This window comes from Nanorana parkeri, unplaced genomic scaffold (assembly GCF_000935625.1).
Source record: "Nanorana parkeri isolate BGI_ZX_2015 unplaced genomic scaffold, ASM93562v1 scaffold98, whole genome shotgun sequence".
Lineage (NCBI taxonomy): Eukaryota > Metazoa > Chordata > Amphibia > Anura > Dicroglossidae > Nanorana > Nanorana parkeri.
Window position 1 is genome coordinate 2,262,612 of NW_017306366.1, and position 12,086 is coordinate 2,274,697.

At 44.5% G+C, this 12,086-nt stretch overlaps 1 protein-coding gene across 1 annotated transcript; it reads right to left on the reverse strand.

Moving 5' to 3' along the window:
- Positions 1–390: 390 nt before the first annotated feature.
- Positions 391–11,948, reverse strand: REXO2 (RNA exonuclease 2). The gene is made up of 8 exons (XM_018552826.1): positions 11,645–11,948; positions 11,307–11,390; positions 6,645–6,722; positions 4,404–4,516; positions 2,495–2,535; positions 2,302–2,410; positions 1,744–1,797; positions 391–581 (listed from the first exon to the last, which is right to left on the reverse strand). Exons 1-8 carry the CDS (start codon positions 11,777–11,779, stop codon positions 470–472), a joined length of 726 nt encoding a protein of 241 aa, XP_018408328.1. The 5' UTR covers positions 11,780–11,948; the 3' UTR covers positions 391–469.
- Between the last annotated feature and the right edge of the window lie 138 nt (positions 11,949–12,086).

Consider the following 12,086-nt stretch of genomic DNA (forward strand, 5'->3'; position numbering starts at 1 on the left):
TTGAGAGTTAAATACTACTTTAAGAAAGCAGTAAATAGGACTTAGGTGTGTGCATACTTTGGCAGTCCCCTCCTATGCACAGCCTTGCTTCCTGGGGACTATAGGGAAGGAGGTGCAAAGAGGCAGGTCTAGGGCTCCCTTATTCACCCCAAAAAATTAAGAATGAAAATACTTTGACGAACTGGATTTCTCCTTATTTAGGCAAATATGACGAAACATGAAGCGTTGGTGTTCACAGATTTGAACTTACATTTTCCAAGATATATTTTAAACTTTATTGGTAGCAACAAATAAAAAACAAACCACCTTTGTTAAGAACATAAAACTTGCTACATACGTATCCCAATTTCTACCCATTAAGGATATATCGTAACAACGTCTCCAACTGCTCATACAGTAACATTTCGCATTTCTGCTGACCAAGCACACAGACAATATTTACTGCTGAGATGTTAATCTAACTGTAAAATTAGCTCTGCAGATTTCTTCCATTATCTATATGATTTTTTTCATTCTTCTTGAAAACGTTCTCCCTGTAAAACTGCAGTTCCTTGATGCTTTCGCTGATATCATCTAGAGCTCTGAAAAGTAAAGAACACATCAAAACAAAATGATTCAATGGAGAGTATAACTAAACGGATGGAGAATATATTATATGAACTAAACACGCACATGCAAGACTCTGGAACTTCCTGGTAGTGTCAAAGACCATCTGTACCCTCCGGCACTAACCACTGAGGAAGCCCATCAAAGTGATGGCACAAAGACAAACCGTAGTCTGAATTAAAGATGATTTATACAAGTTCAATACTATACTATCCCTTTGAGGCCTGGTTCACACCCGAACGTTTTGTAGCGCGTTCAACACTCGACGAACACTCTACAAAACGGTCAAACATCTAAATCCCATTGTATTCAATGGGTCTGGTTCACACCTTGCCGTATTTCCGCCCGTCCGAACGTGATACAAAACGGCCTACGCCCAAAGAAGTACATGTACTTCTTGGGGGCGTTTTGGTCTCGCGTTTCCATTGGGATACAGCCAAGTAGCCCACGGAAAAGCGCGTTTGTCGCACGTTTTTTTTAACCGCAAAACGCACATATTCAATACGCCTAGGTGTGAACCCAGCCTTAGGCCCCATTCACACTTGGCGATTCGCAAATCGCGCGATATGCATTTTGCGCGATGAATCGCGGCAAAATCCACTACAAAAAGGGTCCTGCTGTAGCGACGCACGACCCGCGACAGCAGGACCCTTTGCCAAGCATTGGAGAGCAATATCGCGCGGTAAATAGCCGCGATATCGCGGGAATTACCGCGCGATAAATCGCTCAGTGTGAACGGGGCCTTAGACTGCAAGCCCTCTCGAGCAGGCCCTCCTTACCATCTTGCCTGGAATTGCATTGTAATGTCTTCCTTATATTGAAAAGCGCAGCGCAAACTGTTGGCGCTATATAAATCCTGCTGTGTGTTGCAGTGCAGCTGCTGGTGTGACTGCAGCCTAAATGGCGGACCACGGTTCAGAAACTGTGGCTGTCCTGTCCGGACCGCGATTCGGACCTTGGCTCGATGAAAATTTTGCCCGCCGTGTCTCCTTGAATTTTATTTCATCACCCCTGCGCTAGACCAAAGCCAAAGTAGTCTTTAAAAGACTTAACATGACAGACATTTGTCTTTTTTAACCTAAATATAAAGCTCTAAAAAGTTTAGAAAAAAAATAATGCTTTTAAATAATCACTCACCTATGTGACGATGCTTTCTTTGGTGCACGTTCGTATTCGACAGGATACCAGCGCCTGAGACGAGCAAAATATCACATGTAAAATACAAAACACCCAACTCCAGGTAATATGTTTTTTATCTTTAAACATAGCAAGTAGAATTAGAACTTCTGCCCGGTTATTATTGTGATCTGTGACACCAGAGCGATTTCCCCATTTTTATTCCCAAAACAAGTAATGACGGGATGAGGCTCACTGGGACAGGAAGGCACAGACACCAATAAAACCACAGAAAGCTTCTAAGCATTCCCCTTTTCAGGGCTGTCATCATCCCTACTTGGTGTAGTCCTGCCTGTAACAAGCATGTGCATATTAACCAGTTGACATCCGCGGTGTTAAACCCCCTTCCCATCCAGGCCATTTTTCAGTATTCAGCGCTGCGGTACTTTGACTGACATTTATTCCGTCATGCAGCGCTGTACACGGCAACCCGCAGATGCAGCAGTGCCGTTCTTCCGTTTTTTTACTACGGGCGGACGGCAAGAGGTTAAGTGTCAGAAAACTTGAGGTAAACCTTACCTGCATAATTCCTTTATAGTGCTTACATCGATGATCCTGTAATGCAAATGTCTCATAAACTGAGGCATGTACTTGTTCAGGAATACTTTATCCACGTGCACAGAATTTCCTGGAAAAAGAAAAAAGGATAAGAATTTCTACCTGTGTGACAACTTTATAGATTGAGCATATAGTACATAACTCAGTTACTGACTGTAGCTATACCAACTGTATTCACACTTTATCATCACAATTCTTGTGAAAATAATGATATGGCCTAGACAGTTCATGGTATATGACCACAGTCACTTTACTTTGAGAACAGCACTATCTTGAAGTGACACTAAACTCAGGAGTTAAATCTTAAAAATTTATTCACGTACCTTAAAGTGACATTAAAGTGACATTCCCCCCCCCCAATGCTAGTGTAAGGACTTTTGCCTCTTGATCCAATCATCTTCTTTCCTGTAGTTTTCAGGAGTCCCTCCAGTGCTGGTGCCGGTCTCTGATCCAGCGCTGACTCCTCTCTTCCTGGCACGTCCTGTCCCACAGAGTCTGTGCGTGTGCCTGACTTACCCCCCCGTGTCTCTCCTCTTATCCCGGCCAAAGATCTTTACTGCGCATGCACCCGCCCCATGATCCTTCACGGCAGCGAGCGGGAGACACAGGTAAGTAATAACCTGTTGGTAACTTTTTGGTATTTTTTGCATACATCTACTCCGTGCTAGCAGTATATATATGCAGAAAAAAAGCTTTAAATTATACTTTAACTAGTAGCCACCGCTCCAAGCTCACTCCCGTGATGGACTACAATTTCATGTTTAGTTTACCATTTTGTGTTGAGATTGTAGTCCATCACAGGAGTGAGCTTGGACTGGTGGCTACTTCACAACACACACAGGGGCCATGGGAGCACTGGCGGAACTACCAGGGTCGCAATTGCGACCGGGCCCTGGCGTTCGGCCACTTGGGGGTGGGCCCAGCGAGGAAGAAGAGGGCCACCCCTCCAGAGAGTTGCCGCTACATCCCTGCACAGCCACCCGTAGCATGTACGGGCAGCTGTGCGGCAGGGATGCATTGTCGTCCACACGCACTCAGACCGGCACAGTTCCTTGCGGCCTCGGCTGCAAGGTACTGTGCCCGTCTGAGCTGCTTCTCTCCTATCTGCCTCTTAGTTCCAGGGTCTCAGAGAGAGGAGAGTGATCTCTGAGACTTCAGAGTGATGAGTCATTCGGAGGCGGGGCGTGCTGCGTGTAGGAGTCCCGGCCGGGCTGAGCAGGCTGCAGGTAAGATGGTTTAGTGTGCAGTGTTTGTTCTGACCCCCCTCCCTCCCTTTCCTCTCTATTCCCCCTCTCCTCTGTCTCTCTGCTTGTATTGTCATCTAAAGCAAACAATTGCTCAATCTTATAGAATCACTAGTAATTATTTTGATTGTATAAGACTGAGAACAATACTAAGCGCAGATACTGGTGTTCTGTCGAGAACCCCGGCCTAGTCAAATTAGCCGACCTCAGCATCTGCGCTTGCGCACAGACCAGTATTATTGAGCAAACCGGGATTTACTTACAAAGTATTTCCTTTAAATCGTTAATTGTGATAGTTAATATTATTCCATCATTTCCTGCCATGGACGACATATTATTAACGGTCACAATTAACCATTACAAACAAATATTTTGTAAATAAATGCCGGTTTCCTCTGTAATCCTGTCTGTATGTAAACGCAGATACTGGGCCGGCGTTCTCGACAGAACACCGGCATTAAAATGTTAAACAAGCGGCTGCCTGAGGTCCCACGCTTGCTGGGGAACTCGTCAGCCTGTTAACCATGCGGTGCCATGGCGGCCCTTCATGGTTTCTTGCACCGGGGCCCTGAAGGTTCTAGTTACGCCTCTGCATGGGAGACAAAAGTATCCCCCCTCCAGAAGGAAGGACAGTGTCAGCCCCAATTCAGAGATGATTTGAGGATCTGCAGCCGAGTGATACACAAATAAGATACATTTATGTTAATAGTTGGGGTAATTGAATGCATTTTTAAGATTTACTACTGAGTTTAGTGTCACTTTAATGGTATCCATAACCCTTCACTACGGGAAACACATATTTATCTGAATTATAATTACATTACTATAATTATGTCTTTGTTAACTTTATTTCTAAGTATAACAAAGAGAAACTCGTACTCTGCTTGTGGTAAGGGTATTTTACTGTCCCGTACGGCTTGTGTGAGGCCAGACTGTAACGAAGAGAAAGAAATATTAATAACATAATCCGGGATTTAAAAACCACACATCAAGTTAAACCTTTTTAAATGCTATAAATCCCTACAGAGCAATGTAAAAATGTTAAAAAGCATGGTTTCACAACAATTGCAATATGACCTCCATATAAATCAAATCACTCTCATAAGCATTCAGTGATTTTACAGTTGTGGTTCTAAATCAGTTTTATCAACACCCCCCACAACAGTCATCTCCAAGCTCAGGTACTCACTAAGTTTTTATATGCTCAAAAATTTGGATTTTTGTATTCCCAGTAAAATCTAGGAGCAGCTTGCAGCTCAAAAAGATGCCTGAAGGACCTTACACTCAAGCTGAACAGAACAGATGAGGCAGAAATGTCCACCTGGCCATCTGCTTTATTAGCTTCTGAAGCTGGAGAGCGACACAAGACGACACAAGAATGTGGAAGTGATGTAATATACATCACTTACGCATTTTGACACTGGAGAGGGGAATCGGATGCAGACCATGTACTGATCTCCCTCTGATCCCCTATCACAGAGCCACCGTGCTGGTCCCGGGCTCACACTGGGCACAGCGGAGCTCGGGACCAGCAGGACAGCGGCAGCGCACAGACCTGCACATTATACAAGCGATCCGCCAGCTCTATAGCCGGCGGATCGCCTGTTTTTACATTTTGTCAGCCTCCCGCTCACGTGCAAGCTCCCGGCCGGCTGTGTAACTACAACGGCCGTCAGGGAGTCGTTAAATTAGGATGCGGACAGCTCACTCGCCTTGCAGAGGTAATGGATTCAAGGAATACCATCTTGTGGGGGAGAAAGCAATTTCTCTAATGAATTCAAACAGTGGTTTTTAAATTGCAAAAAGAAACAGATTCAGATGTTACAGAGTCACAGGGGAATGGATGTGGTAAGCTACATCAGAGACCACCAGCACAAAAACATTAATCGATTAGGGTGGAAGCCCCAAGACGAACGTTGAACATCTCTTAACAGTCAGAGGGGGAAGATTTTGCAGTCTGTTCCTAAGGCCTCTTCCGCTGAGGAAGATGGTTGCTCTTACCGCCAGAAGCATTCCATGATGATATTATCAAGAGTTGCTCGAAAGAGATAAATGTACCTCAAAAGGCCATGTGGATCAAATGCTTCTTGCACATGGATTTTGCAAGTTCAAAGTGCCCTATGGTTGTCAACTGACACATGCAGAAAATAAGACGAGAAGCTTCAAGTAGACTATCACAGCTGAAATTTAAAGCTACAGCCATCTGCGCCACATGTTCAAAAAGCATGGGATCAATAACAGTAGGTCTCGGTTGAGGGATTTTGAACAGTCAGACAAAACAGTCACAGCCAGGATCAGGTAAATGGCAGGACTTGCCAGCGAGAATAGAGCTCTAGAAAACTCTATTATCAGCTGGGTCCTTAAAAGCAGATTGGTTTCCTACTGGAAAAGAAAGTGCCTTTTTAAAAGGTGGAACACTGGAAAATCCACAGTGGAATAGACCACAAATCTCACCAGAAAGTACAAAGCTAATAACTGCTTGGGGAAAGCAAAACAGCTTGTCAGGATGTTTCCAATCTCCATAGAGAAAAAGAGTTGGAAAAGAGAAAGCAAGGGGCAAGCCAAAATTGTAAATGGCTTACAACATGTTGATGCTCTATTTTCAGAGAGATGCACACTGCATTAATAAGAGCCGAAACAGTCTCCTTTAAAATAGGACGCATGGCAAAAAACTGCGACTTCTCAGGGGTAAGGTCATCAGTCAAGGACTGGATCAATATAGAATCGTCTTTGCTGCCAATGGTCCAGAAACCACTAAGGCCATTGGAGAATCCGATATATAATTGGTTGGAGAGGGGGCGGTAGGGCTTTTTTTGACCTCTAGCCAGAGTTAGCAAATAGCGGGGTAATTTGGGCCATAAATTGACTGTTGTAAACAACCTTAGCCAGGACAGGGGAAGCAGCCAGATTGTTCCCTAGAATGAAACCCACAATACAAATGTGAACATTTATGCAAAATTAAAAAAGGTAAAGTTAAAATCTGCACATGCAATGTTTTCTATATTGACTTTGTATAGTAAAAAACAAATTACATTGATTGAAGTTATATCTGAATCTTACCTTCCCATGATGTTCTTTGCACCATTCTGACATGCCATCCAGTAGCTCATCAGGTTGTTTTATGATCAGGTTCGGACCCTGTCATTAACAGAATGGTAATGAACACTTAAAGTATTAGGTAAAATGTTACATAGTATTTGAGGTTGAATAAAGACATTAGTCCATCAAGTCCAAACCTATAGTTCCCAGGTTGGCACCTAATGAAGGGAATATAGTTTGCTAAAGCACTGTGTGCCAACTAATTGACAAAATTAAATCATTGTTGTAACTTATTTGCCATCCTTTATTACATTTCAGTGCTCATGCTCTCCTGAAGCTTCTTTGTAGCCACTTTCCAGTTCACATGCATGCAAGCCAGCACTGGCTGCATAGTGACAATAGTAAACAAAGTCTGTGGATGTATGTTAGCATGGCCCCCTGAAGTCTCCATTGGGAGAAAATATGAAAGGGTGACAACACAAGAGCACAATTAGAAGAGAGGGACAGAGCGTCGTCATCCTAGCACAGGAAATGTCTGAATAAGGACCTTTATGGCAGGATCACCAGGTATTATTTTAGTTAATGTTGCAGATTTAAAACGGACCTTTTAAAATTATGTTAACAAGCACCCAATGCGACAGAATAGAGGAAGTGACAGGTCCTCTTTATGGAGACATTATGGGTCTATAAGATCCTTAATGTCCCTTATGATTTGTGCATCACCAGCTTCTTCTCTGGCCACAGCAACTGGAAAGATGACAGCTTGAAACCAGAAGTGACAAAATCCCTATTGCTTCCAGGTTCAGTGATCGGAGGAATATCAGATACTGGAAGTGTGCTAAACTCCCTCCGATCCAGCCGCAGACACCCGTCGTGGCAGTCCTAGGTGTGCCTGCACATACTCCTCAGCTGTATACAAGTATGTGAAAACTGGGCGATCTGTAAATTTGGTCATGCAACATGACATTACAGGTCATAAACATTTTTACCACTGGCAATAATGGGGGGTTTTACGAATCACAAAACAATCACAAAAACAATTTTACAGTAAAAAAAATTTCTCGGAGTGCATTGATGGTCACAGCTCTGAAGAATTCTGAGACATAGGCCTCTAGGAGAAATGGACACTAGGCAAAAAATTAAGAGCCTGCAACTTTAATGACATAACCCCTCCCTCCTCGCACATGCCAGTTGTAGTAAACAGTATACTTCAATTCACTGCGAGAAAATTATTTTACAGTAAGAACAAAATCCTATTTTCTGTATCCTCCATTGAGGGACACAGCTCTGAGGAATTCTGAGTTGTTGGGATGTTCAAAAGCAGTCCAACACAAAGGGCCGGGCACCGTGACCAGTAGAAGAAAAACAGCTCATCAAAAAGAGAACTGTTAGATACTCCAACAGCTGCCTGAAGATGTTTTCTGCCAAAACTAGCATCAGAAGAGGCAGAAACATCAACTTCATATAACTTTGCAAGTGTGAGTGGAAGATCAAGTTGCAGCCTTGCAAATTTTAGCGACAGCTGTCCGATTATGAAAAGCCTACGGAGTGCTGATTGCCCTAGTACAGGGGTCAGCAACCTGAGGCTCCGGAGCCGCATGTGGCTCTTTCATCCCTCAGCTGCAGCTCCTTGCCCAGGGGCGGAACTACCGCCGGGGCCTCAGGCTGTGGGGGTGCCCAGTGAGGTCCAGTCCTGGGCACTTCTATCCGACTTTGTGAGTGGGGTGGAATGTGAGATTGCACTCAGAGTCGGATAGAAGTGACATTTCAGGACCGATCAGCTGTTCCAGGGCAGATCGGTTCTCCTGCACATACGATTTGCGCTGCCGATCTGCCCTGGAACAGCTGAGAAAGCTAGAATAGCTTTGGGTTCTGATGAAGGGGGCGTGCCCCAGAAACGCGTAAACCATTTATCAATACAGGGATCGAGGTTACTGGTGTTTTACATCGCTCCAGATTCTCCCTGCCAGGGGTTCTGTCCTCTCACCTTATTCTACTGGTTTTTATTCTACCTAACTGTTGTAAGTACAGCCTTAGAGCTGCATGTTTTTACTATTAAATAACATTTTTACACTATGGAGGCGCTCTCTTTTGTTCCTTTTCTCATAAGCTGAGAAAGCGTTGGAATGCTTGACCTATTGGCGGTCACACATTCCACCCCTAAAAAAAAATGGGCAGAATTACATTGAAATGTGTGACCAGGTCACCGGTCACACATTGTAATGTAGTCACAAACATTGATAGAAAACCGTCATCAGGGGGGTACGGCCGGTACCCACGTGAGGGGTCTGGGCAGCCTCTTACATGAGTATCAGCTGTACCAGGGGCGGCATGGAAGAGATGACGGGGAGGGGGTGGAGGAGGCCAGGCCCCAGCAGGTAAGAGGAGTTGGGAGGAGGTACAGGGAAAGGGACCCCGGCGACCAGCCCACCTGAGGCCCTGCAGAGCCCACCATAGAGAGAGTCTCAGATGGGCTGTGCAGGATCCATCGTCTGCTGTGCAGGGTCACTATCAGGTGGGCTCTGCGGGGTCTCAGGTAAGCCAGAGTCCAGTGCGTTCCTAAGCCCAGACTCCAGTGCATTACTAAGCCCACATATACTTATATTCATTCTATACATAGCATAAAAAGGTAAAAAACGATATATGCAGTGTTATCTTCATTTTAGATGTCAAAAGAGTTTTGTGGCTCCCGGTGGTGTTTTTTTTTTCTGTGGGAAAGGGTTCCTAATGGCTCTTTGAGTGTTTAAGGTTGCTGACCCCTGCCCTAGTAGAACGAGCAGAAACAGAAAATGGGGGAACCTTATCCCGCAACTCGAATTTGAATGACAACCTGCCACACCCACTTAGAAATAGTGGATCTAGAAACTGAACAACACTATTTAGTACATCCTGGCAGGACAATAAAGAATCCAAACATCTAAAGATGTGGCTGACAGATAAACTCTAACAGCCCGCACAACAGACAAACGATGAGAGAAAATTCCTTAGGAAGAACAGGAGGGTGAAAAGGAAATCTGCAAAACAACCTTGTCCTTATGAAGAACCAAATAAGGTTCACTGCAAAACACATTTTCGGCCAGGACGTGAGGAGACACACAATGTAAGTCTATGGACGCGTGCACCCGCACGCAGACACCATGGGACAGGAAGTGCCAGCAAGCCCAGAGGAGTCAGCGCTGGATCGGAGACTCGCCGCAGCGCTGGAGAGAAGGCTGAAAACTACAGGAAAGAATAGGAGATCGGATTAAGAGGCATCATTTAAGGTAAGTGCTTTAATTAACGTTGGGGGAGGGAAATGTTTTTTTTTGCCTTTAATGTCACTTTAAAGCCAGCGACCAAGAAGCAGAGTGGAAGACTGGTCCCCGAGATAACAGATCTGGCTGACCTGAAGGCAGGCACAGATCTAGACAAACTTCCAGGATTTAATATTATCCGGCATGAATCAACAAGCAGCTCTTAAGAGAAGAATTTTGTCCGGGAAACAAAAACTAAAATAAATAAAAGCAGAAGAGAAAGACTTCCATTCTCCCGAGGGCAATAACACTGGCAGGTGGGAGGGGCTATAAAGTGGCAGGCTTTTCATTTTTGTGCTTTGTGTCCATTTCTCCTAGAGGCAGCAACATAACCCTACGTCTCAGAATTCTTCAGAGCTGTGACCTTCAATGGAATAGAGAAATAAGGCTCAACATTATTACCCTTCTTATACAATGTTCAATGTGATATATGGAAGACTGAACCTTTGCTTTGCCCATGCAGGACAAAGCAATGGGTCCACTTTAATATCATTCTCAGCATTAAGTTTACATTATACACACAGATGAATATAAGGATCTATAACGGGTCAGATCAATCACTGCAAAAATCATCATTCAATGTCAGACAAAAATACAATAGAAAATCAGTTCTACGATATCACTGACTTAGAAAAACAAAAATATAAAATTCCTGGTCACCCGGGCAAACCCCAATCATCTCATCTTCATCACCCAACCCAAACTTTGTGATCACTAATACCCCCCACAATCACCAACCTCCCCTTTATCCTCCGGGACAACCTTTGTGATCACTAATACCCCCACAATCACTAACACCTCCTTTATCATCCGGGACAACCTTTATGATCACTAATACCCCCTTTATCATCAGGGACAACCTTTATGATCACTAATACCCCCACAATCACTAACACCTCCTTTATCATCCGGGACAACCTTTATGATCACTAATACCCCCTTTATCATCAGGGACAACCTTTATGATCACTAATACCCCCACAATCACTAACACCTCCTTTATCATCCGGGACAACCTTTGTGATCACTCATACCCCTTTATCCTCCAGGACAACCTCTGTGATCACTAATACCCCTCTCCCAATCACTAACATCCACTTTATCCTCCGGGACAACCTCTGTGATCACTAATACCTCCCTCCCATTCACTAACATCCCCTTTATCCTCCGGGACAACCTCTGTGATCACTAATACCCCCCTCCCAATCACTAACATCCACTTTATCCTCCGGGACAACCTTTGTGATCACGGATATCCTCCCCCCAAACAGTGGGCCAACCTTGGTGAATACTGACAACCACACGTTATCCGGGCCAATGTCCCCAATCACTAAAGCTCAGCCTTTATAACCCGGGCCAACCTTGATGATCACAAAACACCAATACTTACCTCAGCAAGGATGTTAAGCTCATGGTCCGTTATTAAACACGCCATCTCAATTATTTGGTCCTTTTCAATATCCAATCCAGTCATCTATAATATCAGTAAAAAATTAGATGCGATACAGAGAAAATCAATGGAGATGATTTTTTTTATTAACAAAATAAATATGCAAATCCCATTCTTTATTTCAGGCATTTTTATAGCCATGACATATATATATATATATAGCGAGGAAAATAATTATTAACTTGTCACATACAGGTTACAGTCACTCTAAAAATGAGCTGACCCCTCTCGGGGTGTGAATGTGTCGTCGTCGTCACCACCCACCCTCCTCGTCTCACCTCCAGATCCACCCAAACCATGCGCTGCTCCATTCTGTGTGACAGGCTCCGGCGCGATCTGATAGCCAAGGAGGACGTTGTCATTAAGCCATGAACTCTGCCAAGTGTCCTCCTACCACAGACACCAAGAAGCATCCCCCGAGCCGAGCAACACTTCTAGTCACACACCCTCCATGCCACAAGTCCCGGCTTTCCACACACTTCCCTCACACTAGAGGCGGCTCCTCTGGGCCACCGTACTGACTACGTTACTTCACCCACAACGGTGACTCAGATAGGCGTACACACCGCCACGCCCCCTCCGCTCGGGGACACGCTGGAAAGCTGAACAGCCATGTGATCGAGCAGGATGGGCGGGGACAGGAATAGATATTGCAGTAGTGTGAGAAAGCGGGAAAAATGAAATGCAGGGGTGGAAAAATGAAATGGGGGGGGAAAAAAT